General features: G+C 42.9%; 1 protein-coding gene across 2 annotated transcripts in view; it reads left to right on the top strand.

Annotated features, from left to right (window-relative positions):
* Positions 1–21,228, top strand: part of ZZZ3 (zinc finger ZZ-type containing 3) — a 367,019-nt gene that overhangs the window by 260,091 nt on the left and 85,700 nt on the right. For both annotated transcript variants that reach the window (XM_053693335.1, XM_053693334.1), the window contains exon 8: positions 13,755–13,850. In XM_053693335.1, coding sequence (XP_053549310.1) covers positions 13,755–13,850 — 96 coding nt within the window. The remainder of the gene's footprint in view (positions 1–13,754; positions 13,851–21,228) is intronic.

Genomic DNA, 21,228 nt, shown 5'->3' on the forward strand with positions numbered 1-21,228 from the left:
TCTTGGCTATTTGTTAAACTGATTTGTGGGTGTGGTGAGGGGTGTATTTATAGGCATTTTAAGGTTTGGGAAACTTTGCCCCTCCTGGTAGGAATGTATATCCCATACGTCACTAGCTCATGGACTCTTGCTAATATGAAAGAAATGAATTTATCAGGTAAGTTCTTACATAAATTATGTTTTTTATTTTTTAAGGAGTATAGATTAGACACTCGAGTTAGACCTGGATTTTTGGTACAGTCAATCCCATTTAAACTGTCAGTTGTTTGGCACGTGTTCAGGGGTGATGTTGTTTTCTTCTGTTCTTGTCTTTTTCAGCTTGGCTTAGCTCGCATTGTTTCTGCCAAAGCTACTTACTAGCATGAAGACCTTTATCAAGGCTGCAGTCTGAGGCATTGGCTGCTCTTCTGCCTTGAAATAAGCATAAAAGGTCAGTTTAGATTTTACCCTCTACAAGTGCTATATACCTTGAAACCAGGGATACTGTTGTATCTTCAGATGGTTAAGTTTCTTCTGGGGATGAGGATTCCTCATCTGAAATTGAACCTTATATTTCCTCTTGTTTTAAAGTTTAACATATTTATTCTCTTTTTAAAGAGATCATTAATTATTTTACGGGTTAAAGATCCTAATGCTTCTGATAAAAATAAATAAATCTTGTAATAGTTTAAATTTAGATTTTAGGACTGTTGTTAATCTCCCTGAGGATTTCCCTGTGCTGATGCTTTCTCTGACATGATTTCTAGGGAATGGTCTAAGCCAGGTATGTCTTCTTTTGCAAAGTTTAAAAAGTTAAATCCTTTTACCTGTTGCTAATTTAGATTTTGGGAAACAGTGCCCAAGGTGGATGGGGCCATTTCCACTCTCGCTAAACATACTGCTATTCCTTTGTAAGACCGTACTTCTTTTAAGGACCCGCTAGCCTGTATGTATCATTACACACTCATCTGAGTGTGTAATGTCCGCCACTTCATTTGCACGTTCAATTGCACACACTGAAGGGGCTATCAATCAGAGACCGCTGCTTCTTATATTGCGAACCTGCCGCGCAAGGGCTCCGGAGCAGCTTTCGCTGCTTTGTACATGGAGCCCCAGTTCTGGATATAAAAACTCTGAACAAGTTTGTCAGGATTCCATCTTTCAGAATTCAAACTTTCAGGACTATTTTGCCTTTTTGTTCAGCAAGGTCATTTTATGTCCACAATAGTTTTTAAAGGATGCTTACCTTCATGCTCCAATTCACAGAGAACATTACAAGTTTCTGAGGTTTGCTTTTCTGGACAAGCACTTTCAATTTGTTGTTCTTTGATTTGGTTTGGATACAGCGCCAATAATATTTTACTTCTGGGTGCCCTTTTGCCTGTTGTCAGAGCTCAGGGTATTGCAGTATTTCCTTATCTGGACAGTATCTTGGTTTAAGCTCAGTCTTTTCCTTTAGTAGAATTTCACACCAACCAACTCTTGTTTCTTCAAAAGCATGGTTGGAGGATCAATTTTCCAAAGAGTTCTTTGGTTCCTCAGACAAAGGTTACTTTCCTGGGTTTCCAAATAGACTGTGTCCATGAATCCTTATCTAACAGAGCAGAGACTGTTAAGATTGGTGTCAACTGGTCTAAACCTTCAGTCTCTCATTTCTGTCAGTTTATCTGTGTATGGAAGTACTAGGTCTCATAATTGCAGCTTCAGGTGCAATTCTATTTGCTCTATTTCACATGAGGCCTCTTCAGCTTTATATGCTGTGTCAATGGTGCATGGATTATACTCTGCTGTCTCAAAAGAACATCCCAGTACAAATCAGTCTCTAACTTGGTGGCTAGATCATCAACTTATAATTCGGGTTGCTTCTTTTGCTTGTTTTGCCTGGACTGATCACTACAGATGCAAGTTTTTTTATGTTGGGGACCTGTCTGGGGGTCTCTGACAACACAGGGGGTTGGGATCCTCGGCAGGTGAGGTTGCCAATCCATGTTCTGGAACTATGTGCAATTTTCAGGGCCCTTCAGGCTTGGCCTCTGTTGAAAATGGAGTCTTATTTCTGCTTCCAGACAGGCAATGTCACAGCAGTAGCTTATGTCAACCATCGAGGGGCCTGGCTATGATGGAGGTGTCTTGGATACTCTCTTGGGCATAAGCCAATTCTTGTCCAGTCCATGCGATTCAATCCCAGGAGTGAACAATTGGGAGGCAGACTTTCTTAGTTGTCAGTCTCTACATCTAGGGGAGTGGTCTCTTCAGCAGGATGTGTTCAATCAGATTGTGGCTCTTTGGGGTCTCCCAGAAATAGATCTGATGACCCCTTGTTTGAACAACATACTTTCCAGGTACTTTGCAAGGTCCAGGAAACTGCAGACAGAGGTAGTGGGATGCTCTAGTAGTTCTTTGGTCATTTCAGCTTGCTTATCTGTTTTCTCCTCTAGTTATTTTTCCCGGAGGGATTTCCAAGATAAGACTAGAAAAGTAGTTTGCAATCCTGATAGCCTCAGCGTGGCCTCGCAGGATTCACTAGGCGGATCTGGTTCAAATGTCCAGTTGCCTTCCTTGGCCTCTTCCTTTGCCGCCAGATCTTCTGTTCCAAGGTCCTTTTTTCCATCCGGATCTCAAGTATCTAAACTTGATGGCATGGAAAGTGAACCTTAAGTTCTGAGACATAGGGGTTTCTCAGATTCTGTGATTGAAACTCTGATTCAGGCTTGTAAACCTGTTTCTATTAAGATTATCACAAGGTTTGGAAAACCTTAATTTCCTGGTGTATAAATCGGGGTTTGTCCTGGCAATCTTTTAGAATTCCTAGGTTTCTTTAGTTTTTGCAGGATGGCCTAGATAGGGATCTATCTCCCAGTTCTCTGAAAGAGCAGATTTCGGCTTTTTCAATTTTGTTCCACAGAAAGATTGCTATTAAACCTGTTATCAAGCCTATTTCTCCTCCATTGAATCTTAACCTAGTGTTAAGGGTTTTGCAGGCTCCTCCTTTTGAACCAATGCATAAATTGGATATTAAGCTACTTTGTTTAAAAGTGTTATTTATTTTGGCTATAGCCTCTGCGCTAGAAGAGTTTCTGAATTGTCTGCTCTTTCTTGTGAGCCTCCTTTTAATTGATTTTTGCTTCAAGATAAGGCTGTTTTAGGGACATTTTAATTTTTTTGCCTAAATTTGTTCAGACAAATTTGGTAGATCTATTTGTTCCTCCTTTGTGTCCTAATCCCTAAGAATGCTTCTGAAAGATCTTTGCATTCTCTGGATGTTAGGGCATTGAAATATTATGTTGATGCTACTAAGGATTTTAGACAAACTTCTAGTTCTTTTCTCCAACATAGGTGTGTCCGGTCCACGGCGTCATCCTTACTTGTGGGATATTCTCTTCCCCAACAGGAAATGGCAAAGAGCCCAGCAAAGCTGGTCACATGATCCCTCCTAGGCTCCGCCTACCCCAGTCATTCTCTTTGCCGTTGTACAGGCAACATCTCCACGGAGATGGCTTAGAGTTTTTTAGTGTTTAACAATCCAGCCTGGAGACCAATGCAAGGCTGGAACTAAGGAAAGCAGGCCAAGAAACCTGCCACTGCTCCCAAGACAGCATGAGATGCGGGCCCCCGATCCGGGACCGGATTTGGTGGGGGGCAGACTCTCTCTCTTCACTCAGGCTTGGGCAAGAGATGTTCTGGATCCTTGGGCGCTAGAAATAGTCTCCCAAGGTTATCTTCTGGAAGTGATTCATCCTGTTCCATTAAAGGAACGAGGGATGGGGTTCTACTCCAATCTGTTCGTAGTTCCCAAAAAAGAGGGAACGTTCAGACCAATCTTAGATCTCAAGATCCTAAACAAGTTTCTCAAGGTTCCATCGTCCAAAATGGAAACCATTCGAACAATCCTTCCATCCAGGAAGGTCAATTCTTGACCACGGTGGATTTAAAGGATGCGTATCTACATATTCCTGTCCACAAGGAACATCATCGGTTCCTAAGGTTCGCATTCCTGGACAAGCATTACCAGTTCGTGGCGCTTCCTTTCGGATTAGCCACTGCTCAAGGGATTTTCACAAAGGTACTAGGGTCCCTTCTGGCGGTGCTAAGACCAAGGGGCATTGCTGTAGTACCTTACTTGGACGACATTCTGATTCAAGCGTCGTCCCTTCCTCAAGCAAAGGCTCACACGGACATAGTCCTGGCCTTTCTCAGATCTCACGGATGGAAAGTGAACGTGGAAAAGAGTTCTCTATCTCCGTCGACAAGAGTTCCCTTCTTGGGAACAATAATAGACTCCTTAGAAATGAGGATTTTTCTGACAGAGACCAGAAAAACAAAACTTCTAAACTCTTGTCGGATACTTCATTCCGTTCCTCTTCCTTCCATAGCGCAGTGCATGGAAGTGATAGGTTTGATGGTAGCGGCAATGGACATAGTTCCTTTTGCGCGCATTCATCTAAGACCATTACAACTGTGTATGCTCAGTCAGTGGAATGGGGACTATACAGACTTGTCTCCGAAGATACAAGTAACTCAGAGGACCAGAGACTCACTCCGTTGGTGGCTGTCCCTGGACAACCTGTCACAAGGGGTGACCTCCCGCAGACCAGAGTGGGTCATTGTCACGACCGACGCCAGTCTGATGGGCTGGGGCGCGGTCTGGGGATCCCTGAAAGCTCAGGGTCTTTGGTCTCGGGAAGAATCTCTTCTACCGATAAATATTCTGGAACTGAGAGCGATATTCAATGCTCTCAAGGCTTGGCCTCAGCTAGAGAGGGCCAAGTTCATACGGTTTCAATCAGACAACATGACGACTGTTGCGTACATCAACCATCAGGGGGGAACAAGGAGTTCCCTGGCAATGGAAGAAGTGACCAAAATCATTCAATGGGCGGAGACTCGCTCCTGCCACCTGTCTGCAATCCACATCCCAGGAGTGGAAAATTGGGAAGCGGATTTTCTGAGTCGTCAGACATTGCATCCGGGGGAGTGGGAACTCCATCCGGAAATCTTTGCCCAAATCACTCAACTGTGGGGCATTCCAGACATGGATCTGATGGCCTCTCGTCGGAACTTCAAGGTTCCTTGCTACGGGTCCAGATCCAGGGATCCCAAGGCGACTCTAGTAGATGCACTAGTAGCACCTTGGACCTTCAACCTAGCTTATGTATTCCCGCCGTCTCCTCTCATCCCCAGGCTGGCAGCCAGGATCAATCAGGAGAGGGCGTCGGTGATCTTGATAGCTCCTGCGTGGCCACGCAGGACTTGGTAGGCAGATCTGGTGAATAGGTCATCGGCTCCACCATGGAAGCTACCTTTGAGACGAGACCTTCTTGTTCAAGGTCCGTTCGAACATCCGAATCTGGTCCTACTCCAGCTGACTGCTTGGAGATTGAACGCTTGATCTTATCAAAGCGAGGGTTCTCAGATTCTGTTATTGATACTCTTGTTCAGGCCAGAAAGCCTGTAACTAGAAAAATTTACCACAAAATATGGAAAAAATATATCTGTTGGTGTGAATCTAAAGGATTCCCTTGGGACAAGGTAAAGATTCCTAGGATTCTATCCTTTCTTCAAGAAGGATTGGAGAAAGGATTATCTGCAAGTTCCTTGAAGGGACAGATTTCTGCCTTGTCTGTGTTACTTCACAAAAAGCTGGCAGCTGTGCCAGATGTTCAAGCCTTTGTTCAGGCTCTGGTTAGAATCAAGCCTGTTTACAAACCTTTGACTCCTCCTTGGAGTCTCAACTTAGTTCTTCAGTTCTTCAGGGGGTTCTGTTTGAACCCTTACATTCCGTTGATATTAAGTTATTATCTTGGAAAGTTTTGTTTTTGGCTGCAATTTCTTCTGCTAGAAGAGTTTCAGAATTATCTGCTCTGCAGTGTTCTCCTCCTTATCTGGTGTTCCATGCAGATAAGGTGGTTTTACGTACTAAACCTGGTTTTCTTCCAAAAGTTGTTTCTAACAAAAACATTAACCAGGAGATAGTCGTGCCTTCTTTGTGTCCGAAACCAGTTTCGAAGAAGGAACGTTTGTTGCACAATTTGGATGTTGTTCGCGCTCTAAAATTCTATTTAGATGCTACAAAGGATTTTAGACAAACATCTTCCTTGTTTGTTGTTTATTCTGGTAACAGGAGAGGTCAAAAAGCAACTTCTACCTCTCTCTCTTTTTGGATTAAAAGCATCATCAGATTGGCTTACGAGACTGCCGGACGGCAGCCTCCTGAAAGAATCACAGCTCATTCCACTAGGGCTGTGGCTTCCACATGGGCCTTCAAGAACGAGGCTTCTGTTGATCAGATATGTAGGGCAGCGACTTGGTCTTCACTGCACACTTTTACCAAATTTTACAAGTTTGATACTTTTGCTTCTTCTGAGGCTATTTTTTTGGGAGAAAGGTTTTGCAAGCCGTGGTGCCTTCCATTTAGGTGACCTGATTTGCTCCCTCCCTTCATCCGTGTCCTAAAGCTTTGGTATTGGTTCCCACAAGTAAGGATGACGCCGTGGACCGGACACACCTATGTTGGAGAAAACAGAATTTATGTTTACCTGATAAATTACTTTCTCCAACGGTGTGTCCGGTCCACGGCCCGCCCTGGTTTTTTAATCAGGTCTGATAATTTATTTTCTTTAACTACAGTCACCACGGGATCATATGGTTTCTCCTATGCAAATATTCCTCCTTAACGTCGGTCGAATGACTGGGGTAGGCGGAGCCTAGGAGGGATCATGTGACCAGCTTTGCTGGGCTCTTTGCCATTTCCTGTTGGGGAAGAGAATATCCCACAAGTAAGGATGACGCCGTGGACCGGACACACCGTTGGAGAAAGTAATTTATCAGGTAAACATAAATTCTGTTTTTTTCTAGGCCTAGGAAAGGGTTGAAGGCCTCTGCTATTTCTCTAGCCTCTTGGTTAATACGTTAAAATATTAGATTCACAGAGCTTATTTTGAGGCAGTTTAGCCTCCACCGCAGCAGATTACTGCTCATTGTACTAGGTCAGTTGCCACTTCTTGGGCTTTTAAGAATGAGGCTTCAGTTGATCAAATTTGTTAGGCAGCTACTTGGTGGTCTTAGCACACTTTTACTAAATTCTACCATTTTTATGTTTTTGCTACGTCCTTTGGTAGAAAGGTTATTCAGGCAGTTATCTCAGTTTGATGGTTATGCCTGTTTTCTCCAACATAGGTGTGTCCGGTCCACGGCGTCATCCTTACTTGTGGGATATTCTCTTCCCCAACAGGAAATGGCAAAGAGCCCAGCAAAGCTGGTCACATGATCCCTCCTAGGCTCCGCCTTCCCCAGTCATTCTCTTTGCCGTTGTACAGGCAACATCTCCACGGAGATGGCTTAGAGTTTTTTGGTGTTTAACTGTAGTTTTTATTATTCAATCAAGAGTTTGTTATTTTAAAATAGTGCTGGTATGTACTATTTACTCTGAAACAGAAAAGAGATGAAGATTTCTGTTTGTAAGAGGAAAATGATTTTAGCAACCGTTACTAAAATCGATGGCTGTTTCCACACAGGACTGTTGAGAGGAATTAACTTCAGTTGGGGGAAACAGTGAGCAGACTTTTGCTGCTTGAGGTATGACACATTTCTAACAAGACGATGTAATGCTGGAAGCTGTCATTTTCCCTATGGGATCCGGTAAGCCATTTTTATTACATAAAGAAAAAAAAAGGGCTTCACAAGGGCTTTTAAGACTGTAGACATTTTCTGGGCTAAAACGATTTATATATAAGCATATTTTATACTTCATAGCCTTGAGGAATTATTTTAATCTTGGGAATTATGTAAAATAACCGGCAGGCACTGTATTGGACACCTTATTCTCTAGGGGCTTTCCCTAATCATAGGCAGAGTCTCATTTCCTCTATTGCGCACTTGTTTTTAGGAAGCATGACATGCAGATGCATGTGTGAGGAGCTCTGATACATAGAAAAGACTTTCTGAAGGCGTCATTTGGTATCGTATTCCCCTTTGGGCTTGGTTGGGTCTCAGCAAAGCAGATACCAGGGACTGTAAAGGGGTTAAATATAAAAACGGCTCCGGTTCCGTTATTTTAAGGGTTAAAGCTTCCAAATGTGGTGTGCAATACTTTTAAGGCTTTAAGACACTGTGGTGAAATTTTGGTGAATTTTGAACAATTCCTTCATACTTTTTCACATTTGCAGTAATAAAGTGTGTTCAGTTTAAAATTTAAAGTGACAGTAACGGTTTTATTTTAAAACGTTTTTTGTACTTTGTTATCAAGTTTATGCCTGTTTAACATGTCTGAACTACCAGATAGACTGTGTTCTGTATGTGGGGAAGCCAAGGTTCCTTCTCATTTAAATAGATGTGATTTATGTGACACAAAATTTAGAGAAAATGATGCCCAAGATGATTCCTCAAGTGAGGGGAGTAAGCATGGTACTGCATCATCCCCTCCTTCGTCTACACCAGTCTTGCCCACACAGGAGGCCCCTAGTACATCTAGTGCGCCAATACTCCTTACTATGCAACAATTAACGGCTGTAATGGATAATTCTATCAAAAACATTTTAGCCAAAATGCCCACTTATCAGCGAAAGCGCGACTGCTCTGTTTTAGAAAATACTGAAGAGCATGAGGACGCTGATGATATTGGTTCTGAAGTGCCCCTACACCAGTCTGAGGGGGCCAGGGAGGTTTTGTCTGAGGGAGAAATTTCAGATTCAGGGAAAATTTCTCAACAAGCTGAACCTGATGTGATTACATTTAAATTTAAATTGGAACATCTCCGCGCTCTGCTTAAGGAGGTGTTATCTACTCTGGATGATTGTGAGAATTTGGTCATTCCAGAGAAATTATGTAAAATGGACAAGTTCCTAGAGGTCCCGGGGCCCCCCGAAGCTTTTCCTATACCCAAGCGGGTGGCGGACATTGTAAATAAAGAATGGGAAAGGCCCGGTATACCTTTCGTCCCTCCCCCCATATTTAAGAAATTGTTTCCTATGGTCGACCCCAGAAAGGACTTATGGCAGACATTCCCCAAGGTCGAGGGGGCGGTTTCTACTCTAAACAAACGCACCACTATACCCATAGAAGATAGTTGTGCTTTCAAAGATCCTATGGATAAAAAATTAGAGGGTTTGCTTAAAAAGATGTTTGTTCAGCAAGGTTACCTTCTACAACCAATTTCATGCATTGTTCCTGTCACTACAGCAGCGTGTTTCTGGTTCGATGAACTAGAAAAGGCGCTCAATAAAGATTCTTCTTATGAGGAGATTATGGACAGAATTCATGCTCTCAAATTGGCTAATTCTTTCACCCTAGACGCCACTTTGCAATTGGCTAGGTTAGCGGCGAAAAATTCTGGTTTTGCTATTGTGGCGCGCAGAGCGCTTTGGCTAAAATCTTGGTCAGCGGATGCGTCTTCCAAGAACAAATTGCTTAACATTCCTTTCAAGGGGAAAACGCTGTTTGGCCCTGACTTGAAAGAGATTATTTCCGATATCACTGGGGGCAAGGGCCACGCCCTTCCTCAGGATAGGTCTTTCAAGGCCAAAAATAAACCTAATTTTCGTCCCTTTCGCAGAAACGGACCAGCCCCAAGTGCTACGTCCTCTAAGCAAGAGGGTAATACTTCTCAAGCCAAGCCAGCCTGGAGGCCAATGCAAGGCTGGAACAAAGGTAAGCAGGCCACGAAACCTGCCACTGCTACCAAGACAGCATGAGATGTCGGCCCCCGATCCGGGACCGGATCTGGTGGGGGGCAGACTCTCTCTTCGCTCAGGCTTGGGCAAGAGATGTTCTGGATCCTTGGGCGCTAGAAATAGTCTCCCAAGGTTATCTTCTGGAATTCAAGGGGCTTCCCCCAAGGGGGAGGTTCCACAGGTCTCAATTGTCTTCAGACCACATAAAAAGACAGGCATTCTTACATTGTGTAGAAGACCTGTTAAAAATGGGAGTGATTCATCCTGTTCCATTAGGAGAACTAGGGATGGGGTTCTACTCCAATCTGTTCGTAGTTCCCAAAAAAGAGGGAACATTCAGACCAATCTTAGATCTCAAGATCCTAAACAAGTTTCTCAAGGTTCCATCGTTCAAAATGGAAACCATTCGAACAATTCTTCCTTCCATCCAGGAAGGCCAATTCATGACCACGGTGGATTTAAAGGATGCGTATCTACATATTCCTATCCACAAGGAACATCATCAGTTCCTAAGGTTCGCATTTCTGGACAAGCATTACCAGTTTGTGGCACTCCCGTTCGGATTAGCCACTGCTCCAAGGATTTTCACAAAGGTACTAGGGTCCCTTCTAGCGGTGCTAAGACCAAGGGGCATTGCAGTAGTACCTTACTTGGACGACATACTGATTCAAGCGTCGTCCCTTACACAAGCAAAGGCTCACACGGACATTGTCCTGGCCTTTCTCAGATCTCACGGGTGGAAAGTGAACGTAGAAAAAAGTTCTCTATCTCCGTCAACAAGGGTTCCCTTCTTGGGAACAATAATAGACTCCTTAGAAATGAGGATTTTTCTGACAGAGGCCAGAAAATCAAAACTTCTAAACTCTTGTCAAATACTTCATTCTGTTCCTCTTCCTTCCATAGCGCAGTGCATGGAAGTAATAGGTTTGATGGTAGCGGCAATGGACATAGTTCCTTTTGCGCGAATTCATCTAAGACCATTACAACTGTGCATGCTCAGTCAGTGGAATGGGGACTATACAGACTTGTCTCCGACGATACAAGTAGATCAGAGGACCAGAGATTCACTCAGTTGGTGGCTGTCCCTGGACAACCTGTCACAGGGGATGAGCTTCCGCAGACCAGAGTGGGTCATTGTCACGACCGACGCCAGTCTGGTGGGCTGGGGCGCGGTCTGGGGACCCCTGAAAGCGCAGGGTCTTTGGTCTCGGGAGGAATCTATTCTCCCGATAAATATTCTGGAACTGAGAGCGATACTCAATGCTCTCAAGGCTTGGCCTCAGCTAGCAAAGACCAAGTTCATACGGTTTCAATCAGACAACATGACGACTGTTGCGTACATCAACCATCAGGGGGGAACAAGGAGTTCCCTGGCGATGGAAGAAGTGACCAAAATCATTCAATGGGCGGAGACTCACTCCTGCCACTTGTCTGCAATCCACATTCCAGGAGTGGAAAACTGGGAAGCGGATTTTCTGAGTCAGACATTTCATCCGGGGGAGTGGGAACTCCATCCGGAAATCTTTGCCCAAATCACTCAATTGTGGGGCATTCCAGACATGGATCTGATGGCCTCTCGTCAGAACTTCAAGGTTCCTTGCTACGGGTCCAGATCCAGGGATCCCAAGGCGACTCTAGTAGATGCTCTAGTAGCACCTTGGACCTTCAAACTAGCTTATGTATTCCCGCCGTTTCCTCTCATCCCCAGGCTGGTAGCCAGGATCAATCAGGAGAGGGCATCGGTGATCTTGATAGCTCCTGCGTGGCCACGCAGGACTTGGTATGCAGACCTGGTGAATATGTCATCGGCTCCACCATGGAAGCTACCTTTGAAACGAGACCTTCTTGTTCAAGGTCCGTTCGAACATCCGAATCTGGTCTCACTCCAACTGACTGCTTGGAGATTGAACGCTTGATCTTATCAAAGCGAGGGTTCTCAGATTCTGTCATTGATACTCTTGTTCAGGCCAGAAAGCCTGTAACTAGAAAAATCTACCACAAGATATGGAAAAAATATATCTGTTGGTGTGAATCTAAAGGATTTCCTTGGGACAAGATAAAAATTCCTAAGATTCTACCCTTTCTTCAAGAAGGTTTGGAGAAAGGATTATCTGCAAGTTCTTTGAAAGGACAGATTTCTGCCTTGTCTGTGTTACTTCACAACAAGCTGGCAGCTGTGCCAGATGTTCAAGCCTTTGTTCAGGCTCTGGTTAGAATCAAGCCTGTTTACAAACCTTTGACTCCTCCTTGGAGTCTCAATTTAGTTCTTTCAGTTCTTCAGGGGGTTCCGTTTGAACCCTTACATTCCGTTGATATTAGGTTATTATCTTGGAAAGTTTTGTTTTTGGTTGCAATTTCTTCTGCTAGAAGAGTTTCAGAATTATCTGCTCTGCAGTGTTCTCCCCCTTATCTGGTGTTCCATGCAGATAAGGTGGTTCTGCGTACTAAACCTGGTTTTCTTCCGAAAGTTGTTTCTAACAAAAACATTAACCAGGAGATAGTCGTGCCTTCTTTGTGTCCGAATCCAGTTTCAAAGAAGGAACGTTTGTTGCACAATTTGGATGTAGTTCGTGCTCTAAAATTCTATTTAGATGCTACAAAGGATTTTAGACAAACATCTTCCTTGTTTGTTGTTTATTCTGGTAAAAGGAGAGGTCAAAAAGCAACTTCTACCTCTCTCTCTTTTTGGATTAAAAGCATCATCAGATTGGCTTACGAGACTGCCGGACGGCAGCCTCCTGAAAGAATCACAGCTCATTCCACTAGGGCTGTGGCTTCCACATGGGCCTTCAAGAACGAGGCTTCTGTTGATCAGATATGTAAGGCAGCGACTTGGTCTTCACTGCACACTTTTACTAAATTTTACAAATTTGATACTTTTGCTTCTTCTGAGGCTATTTTTGGGAGAAAGGTTTTGCAAGCCGTGGTGCCTTCCATCTAGGTGACCTGATTTGCTCCCTCCCTTCATCCGTGTCCTAAAGCTTTGGTATTGGTTCCCACAAGTAAGGATGACGCCGTGGACCGGACACACCTATGTTGGAGAAAACAGAATTTATGTTTACCTGATAAATTACTTTCTCCAACGGTGTGTCCGGTCCACGGCCCGCCCTGGTTTTTTTAATCAGGTCTGATAATTTATTTTCTTTAACTACAGTCACCACGGTATCATATGATTTCTCCTATGCAAATATTCCTCCTTTACGTCGGTCGAATGACTGGGGAAGGCGGAGCCTAGGAGGGATCATGTGACCAGCTTTGCTGGGCTCTTTGCCATTTCCTGTTGGGGAAGAGAATATCCCACAAGTAAGGATGACGCCGTGGACCGGACACACCGTTGGAGAAAGTAATTTATCAGGTAAACATAAATTCTGTTTTTAAGTGCATTATTTAAAAAAAAATTTGGGGTTGTGGATTTATTTTCTCAGTAAAAAAGATATTTTTAAATCCCTCCCTTTATGATATTACTCGTGGACTCCACAGCTTGGGTATTAGTTCCCATGAGTAATGGATAGTGGACTTTAACCATCTAAGAAAGAAAACATCATTTATGCTTACCTGATAAATTAATTTCTTTAAAAATTAAAAGAATTTTTGTTTTTTGTAGCTAGATTTACCCCCCCCCCCCCACTCCTTTTTTTAGGCTCTTATTAATTTTTCTTACCTCATTTGCTTGGCTATACATTAGACTGAGGTATGTGTGTGTGTATGAGGTTTGGGAATCGTTGCCTCCTAGTGGTATAGAAGAGTAATTCCCATGAGTAATTTATTGTGGAATCTCACCACCATGCAAGAAATTTATCAGGTTAACCTAAATTTTATTTTTATTTTTTTTAGAAATTAGACCTTAGATAAGATATATTGCCTCTTCCATGTGTTTGTAAATTGGAAAAATCAGTGTAATGAACTGCAGTTGCTGGCATACATTGTGCACAGCAAATCCTTTACATCTTCTGTAAAACCAGCTATGCGTCTTAGACTTTTTTCTGCAGTTTGGTTGGTAGGAAGTTCAACAAGCTCTTGATCCAGTAAATAAGGTTGAAAAATGTTTTAAATGCCAAATGATTTTGAGACAAACCTATAAAATATTTTTTTTTTTTTGTGTTCTAGGTGGCTAGTCGTGTTCAGAAGTACTTTATAAAGCTCACAAAAGCTGGTATTCCTGTGCCAGGAAGAACACCAAATTTATACATGTATTCTAAAAAGGTAAGTGGATAACGCTTCTGTCACTCATAGCACTGGATGATCAAAAACTCGCCACCGACGGAGAGAAATTATGTAAAATCGGTGGGGGGTTTTTGTTTTGATTTTTGAGCTTTTGGAATATATTTGTCTCCTATATTCAGAACCCTGCATATCTAGATAAACAGCTCACAATGTATAATTTGCCTTTATAAATTGAGGGACTTTGGTGTACTGATGAGACTTCTTTGATAATCTCGCCAGAACAGAGCGCTTTAGATCATCGGCTCATTAAAAAAAAAAAAGACTTAAAAATGTATCATCTTATAATGCGTCAGAAGAGATTATTTTAATATACATGGTGACATCTGATTGGTCATCTAGTTAAAAGGTTGAAGCTTTCCATTCTTAAAGGAACATTAAACACTTAATAAATGCTAGATAGAATGATGCATTCAAATGATTAGTCTGTATTTTTTAAAGTTTCATTCGCTGTTTAAATATTGTCAAAGTAAGTGTAACGTGTGTATCTATAAAACTGGGGATGCCATGTTTTAACTTAGGTTACTTTTCTTTTCTAAGATATAGTGAGTCCACGGCATCATCAATTACTAGTGGGAATATCACTCCTGGCCAGCAGGAGGAGGCAAAAGGCACCACAGCAAAGCTGCTATATATGTCACTTCCCTTACCCATAACCTCCAGTCATTCTCTTTGCCTGCGGTGCAAGGAGGAGGTGAAGACTTTTTTGGTGTCTGAAAAAAAGTTTACTTCAATCAAGATTTTATTATTTTAAAAGTGAGTAGTTTTGCTCTGATCTTTCCTTGGATTTAGCCGTACCCCTCGTCAGTCTCTTCAGTAGGGCAGTGGTGGCTTTTAAGCAGTTGGTCACTTGTGGGGTAAAGTCCTTACTGTGCCTCTCAACAGATTGCTGCTCTATTCAGAAAGCCTGAGTAAGTTTACTCTAATCTTTTTTTCTTCACAGGTCCATGTGGAATGGCGTCCTCTCACACTGGGTGAGCTGGCTTTTTTTCTGCCGGACAGCCTTACAAAGGACACTGGCACTTTAAGCAGCTTCTTGCTACAGAATAAGGGACGTTTTAGACTTTTGATCCTCTTAAGGATCTATTATGGCAGATTAGCAGGCACTGTGGGTGATTAGGGGATCTGGGTATTTCAGGGTTAATTGCCCGGCTCATTGGTGTCTGCTTTTTCCTGGTTCCGGTTTGTTACCGGTCCAGGACACTCTTACCGACCATGCAGTTGTTTTAATAGGCAACGTGTTTGCCGTTTTCTTTATTTGCATTATGGCCGCCGGGACTGCTTCTGTACAAAGAGAGGCGGTTCCCTTCTGAGGCGGCAGTCAGAAGCGCGTGCTTTCTAGCTCATCCTGTTTAGGAGCTTCCGGAGTGGTGACACGTACTGTTACCTCCGGTATCAGATAGCTCTGGCTTTGGTTTTAGAGCTCCGGAGGAGTCTGGAACTGTAAGGACACATTGCCACCCAGGTTTCCTGTATATTTCAACGGTTAAGAATCCGGTCTTCTGGGGTAGGTAGGCACCTCAGCAGTTTTGTTGAGGTGTAGTGTGCGCCTATAAAGGGGGTATATATTTTTTGCATGTTAATTAAATAAATAAACCTTGTTTTGAAATAAATTGATTTAAGCCTTAAAGAGACAGTATCAATTGAGAGTTAAATATATTGTTATTGCATTATGGAACTAGAGGCCTTGCTAGCTGTTATATGCAAACTTTGCTTTTCTATCCAAGTAGAACCCCTCTACAATTTAGTTTTTTTTCATGTAACTGGCAAGAGTCCATGAGCTAGTGACGTATAGGATATACAATCCTACCAGGAGGGGCAAAGTTTCCCAAACCTCAAAATGCCTATAAATACACCCCTCACCACACCCACAATTCAGTTTTACAAACTTTGCCTCCTATGGAGGTGGTGAAGTAAGTTTGTGCTCGATTTCTATGTTGATATGCGCTTCTCAGCATTTTTTGAAGCCCCGCTCCTCTGAGTGCAGTGAATGTCAGAGGGATGTGAAGGGAGTATTAACTATTGAATGCAATGGTCATCCTAACGGGGATCTATTTCTTAGGTTCTCAGTTATCGGTCGTAGAGATTCATCTCCTACCTCCCTTTTCAGATCGACGATATACTTATATACCATTACCTCTACTGATTCTCGTTTCAGTACTGGTTTGGCTATCTGCTATATGTGGATGGGTGTCTTTTGGTAAGTATGTTTCATTTACTTAAGACACTCTCAGCTATGGTTTGGCATTTTATATATTAAGTTATAAATATGTTTGTACTTATATTTGCCATGATTCAGGTTTATCAGTATATTTCCTTTTCACAGACTGTCAGTTTCATATCTGGGAAATGCATTTAAAAAAAAAAAAAAAATTCTTACCTGGGGTTTTCAGATTTACTTTTCTTTCATGTAATTGGCAAGAGTCCATGAGCTAGTGATGTATGGGATATACATTCCTACCAGGAGGGGCAAAGTTTCCCAAACCTCAAAATGCCTATAAATACACTCCTCACCACACCCACAATTCAGTTTTACTAACTTTGCCTCCCATGGAGGTGGTGAAGTAAGTTTGTGCTAGATTTCTACGTTGATATGCGCTTCGCAGCAGGCTGAAGCCGGTTTTTCCTCTCAGAGTGCAGTGAATTTCAGAGGGATGTGAAGCGAGTATTGCCTATTTGAATTCCATGGTCTTCCTCTAGGGGATCTATTTCATAGGTTCTCTATCGGTCGTAGAGATTTCTTCTCCTACATCCCTTTTCAGATCGACGATATACTCTTATATTCCATTACCTCTACTGATTCTCGTTTCAGTACTGGTTTGGCTTTCTACTATATGTAGATGAGTGTCTTAGGGTAAGTAAGTCTTATTTCTATTCATGACACTCTAAGCTATGGTTGGGCACTTTATATGTAAAGTTCTAGTCTGTCCTTAAGTGGATATGTCTTAGCTATGGAGGACTCTGATACTACATTAGAAGGTTCCGCTCCTTCTGTACTGATTAATAATTCCTGTTTATATTGCGAGGAGGCCGTGGTTTGCCCGCCTGCTCAATTTTATTCAATTTGCCTAAGCACTGTTCTAAACGATAAGAAGGGAGACAAGCCTGCTAATACTCATAGCGTTATTAGCCCCTCTGAGCCGTCTACCTCTCAGGAATCTGTGTCCCGAAAGATTACTACTCTTTCTACTCTATATGCTCCACATGCAGTTCCAAGCGGCTCAACTAATCCTCTATCTGGAGTTTTTTTTTCCTGTGGACTTTACCGCACAGTTACAAACGGCGGTGTCTGTGGCCCTGAGTGCCTTACCTCCCTCTAGCAAATGCAAGAGAAAGGTTAAACATTTGTCGGATTTAGCTACTATGTCCCAGCTATCAGAGGGTGAACTTCCTGAGTCGGAGACTTTAGTTTCTAAACCACCTTCAGCGGAGGAACCCTCCTTTTAGATTTAAAAATGAGCATCTGCGTTTATTAAAGGAGGTTCTGTCTACCCTAGAGGTTCCAGAGGCTAAACTCCCTGAGGAACCTAAGACCCCTATATTAGACAGGGTTTATGAAGACAGGAAGGTCTCTCTGACTTTTCCTGTGCCAGTTATGATGGCGAACATTATTAGTAACGAATGGGAAAGAATAGGAACTTTTTCCCCCTCGTCTACTTTTAAAAAAGGATTCCCAGTCCCTTACTCTCAATTATATTTGTGGGGCTCCATCCCTAAGATGGGTGGCACCATTTCTACGCTGGCTAAGCGTACTACTATCCATCTGGAGGATAGTTATTCTTTTAGAGAGCCCATGGACAAGAAAATAAAAACATTTCTGAGGAAGATGTTTCAACATACAGGTTTTTTATTTCAACCGGCGGAAGCTGTAGCCACTGTTGATTGAGCAGCTACCTACTGGTGCAACACTGTTGGAGCTCATTGAGGTGGAGACTCCCCTTGAGGATATTCAGGAGAGAATTAGAGCTCGCCGGGCTCTCTGGTTGAAGTCTTGGTCTGCCAATATGACTTCTAAATCCAGACTCCTTTCTCTTCCTTTCAATAGGAAGATTTTATTCAGTGCAGGGCTGGACTCCATTATTTCTACGTTTACCGGAGGGAAAGGTGCCTTTCTACCGCAGGATAAGAATAGGCCTAAGTGACAGCAATTGTCTAATTTTCGTTCTGACAAATCACGACGACAGCAATCCTCATCCAAGTCCGAGCCGCCCAAGAGTACTTGGAAGCTGGCTCAGTCCTGGAATAAGTCCAAACAGACTAAGAAGCCCGGCGAAAACGAGTCGGCATGAAGGGGCGGCCCCCATCCGGGATCAGATCGAGTAGGCGGAAGACCTTTTTTTTTTTTTTTTTTTTTTTTTTTAAAGACGCTTGGTTCCAGGATGTACAGGATCCTTGGGTCCTGGAGGATGTATCTCAGGGATACTGGATAGTATTCAAATCTCATCCGCCCAGGGGCAGATTCCTACTCTCAAAACTGTCTACAAGACCAGAACAGAAGTCTGCCTTTTTGGGTTGCATACAGGATCTCTCCACTCTAGGAGTAATTGTCCCAGTACCCACAGCAGAAAGAGGTGTTTGGGGTTTTATTCAAACCTTTTCGTGGTTCCAAAAAAGGAGGGAACTTTTCGTCCAATTCTGGACTTAAAGGGACAGTCTACACCAGAATTTTTATTGTTTTAAAAGATAGATAATCCCTTTATTACCCATTCTCCAGTTTTGCATAACCAACACAGTTATAATAATATACTTTTAACCTCTGTGATTATCTTGTATCTAAATCATGAAAGTTTATTTTGGACTAGACTGTCCCTTTAAAGTGTCTAAACAAGGGGCGGAGCCGGACTGAGCTCCAGCATAGCAGCTTAGCTTGGGAGCTCCGTGCAGAATATGAGCTACACTTAGCAAAACTTGTTCATATAACCAGCTAACAAGCAAAACTTGAGCAGCAACACCTTTGACAAGGCAGTGGTCACCCAGATGGCAAACTTTGGTGCAACATTACACGCAAGTGCCGAGGTCCGGACTCAGAGGCCTAACAACGGCGAAATCCTCCGTAGCAGTTAATACGCGCCAAACAGGAGGCGCTCCCTGCACGATCAAGCTCACCCCTCTAGCCGCTACCGACACGCAGTGTCAGAAAGGGACACAGTTAGGCTGGCAAGCGGTGCGGCAGAAACGAAGATGGACATTAACAAGATGGTAAGCCTTATGTGACAAAGTAAAGCTTAAAGGCCCATGATAGAGGAAATTAGTGCGGTAGTGCTGATACCACTATAATAGCCGACTCGCACAGCATGACTTGATATAGACAAATATTCCCATTTTCTATTCGGATCTCAAAAGGCCAGATAACAGATTACCGGACATTTTATTTTTGAAAAAGGGCCTGGGGAGGTGGTTAATAACCTAAAATCAACAGAGCCCAAACTACGGAGGTAGCTTGTATAATACTGCACAGAGTTAACTATTGCCAGGCCTGCTTGACTGAGGAATATTTGAGAGACAATTTTAACTCCCCACTTAAGAGGAGGTGCATTTATTGGGGACAAGGCCTAATATCATCTTTACATCAGATTAGGACACACATCGCTGCACACGTGGCGACTAGGCTTATAATATCACAGATATGTCAGCCAGAAAGAACACTAAATCAGACAAAGGGATAAAATCTACAGCTATGGAAAACTTTTTGAAACAATCTAAGAGTTTTAGCATGTCAGAGACATTGGAGAGGGAAGGTGAAGAGGTTAATACACTAGCTGACATACAGCAGGATGCTGCAGCGGCCTCGACTGCTGTCACAAAGGCTGACCTTCAGGCACTAGTTTCAAAGGTTGATATGACGGCCAGCTTCGAAAAGCTAATGAGCAAAATAGATAACCTCCATACCTCGGTTACCAACAGCTTAGCCGAAATTAAACAGGACATATCTGATCTAGGGGATAGATTGGAGGCGGTAGAGAATGATCACGAAACCCTGGCAGAAGACATAGCAACGACCACTGAGAACGTTTCACAACACCAACAACAAATTCAGGACCTCCAAGACAAGATGGAGGACCTTGAAAATCAAAACAGAAGAAACATTAGACTTAAAGGTGTTCCAGAGTCTATAGAAACCACTGATCTACATTCCTACCTCGCCCACCTGTTCAGAGCTATCACTGGAGATGAGGGGGACCCAGAATTCCCGATAGAAAGAGCCCACAGGGCCCTGAAGCCTAAACCAAAAGAAAGCCTCCCACCTAGGGATGTCATAGTTCGGATGCTGAGATTTACAGATAGAGAAACCATCATGTCAGCCGCCAGAAAACATCAAACCTTCAAATACAAAGGGAACATTATCCAGTTTTTCCAAGATTTTTGCATACGCACTCTTCAACGGAGATATGCCCTCCGCCCTCTCACTTTTCTGCTGCGGAAACAGAAAATTCTTTACAGATGGGGGTACCCCTTCGCCCTGCACATCTCTCACAACAACAGGGTACTCACTCTCAAATCCGACAAGGATATCCCGGAGATCTGCAGTTACCTGAACATCGAACCACCAGAGACTCGACAAGATTCCTCTCCTCCATTGCAACTTGGCTCTAGGAGCCCACAAGCATCTGCACGGAAATCCAGATGGACAAGAGTCTCAAACAAGAAAAAACTCAAGACCTGAATGTTCACTCTGGGTAATATTGTGTGTGAAAAAATATAAGAACCCAAGAAGCTAATTAAAGGCTAGGGTTTAGTCTTTACATTGATTTAAACTTTTTAGCATTATTGATATCAAAATGTTGCTTTACATGTTTTATTTAAATCATCTGCACTTATTTATATGGAATTTCATTACATGTCTGGGCAGTTAGATGCCTGGACTAGCACTGCAGTTTCATATGTATATATGTTTTATTTAATTTTTATTTACTATAGTATAAGAATTGGTCGCTGTGGGAACAGTTCCCCATCCTTTGCTCCCTTGCCCAGTCCCGTGAATGGTTTTGGTTATGCCTACGGGTATATGCTTCTATATTGCCAAGACCTTTATACTTGCACACTTCGATTACAGAGATCAGGTACAAGACATCTACTGGGGAAATATTTACATGTACATGGCTATCCCAACACTTAATTTAGTCTCACACAATGTGAGAGGGTTGAACTCAGATTGTAAAAGGCGCACCGCATTTAATCACTATAGAAAACTACAGGCAAATGTGATCTTCTTGCAAGAAACCCACCTCGCCAAACCACACATACCTAAATATTGGGGCAGGAACTTTCAGCAGTCCTACCATTCTACAGCAGACACAAAAAAGGGGAGTTTCAATATTACTACACTCTTCACTACACTTTACACACACTAAAACAATTG

The sequence above is a fragment of the Bombina bombina genome, chromosome 10 (assembly GCF_027579735.1).
Source record: "Bombina bombina isolate aBomBom1 chromosome 10, aBomBom1.pri, whole genome shotgun sequence".
Lineage (NCBI taxonomy): Eukaryota > Metazoa > Chordata > Amphibia > Anura > Bombinatoridae > Bombina > Bombina bombina.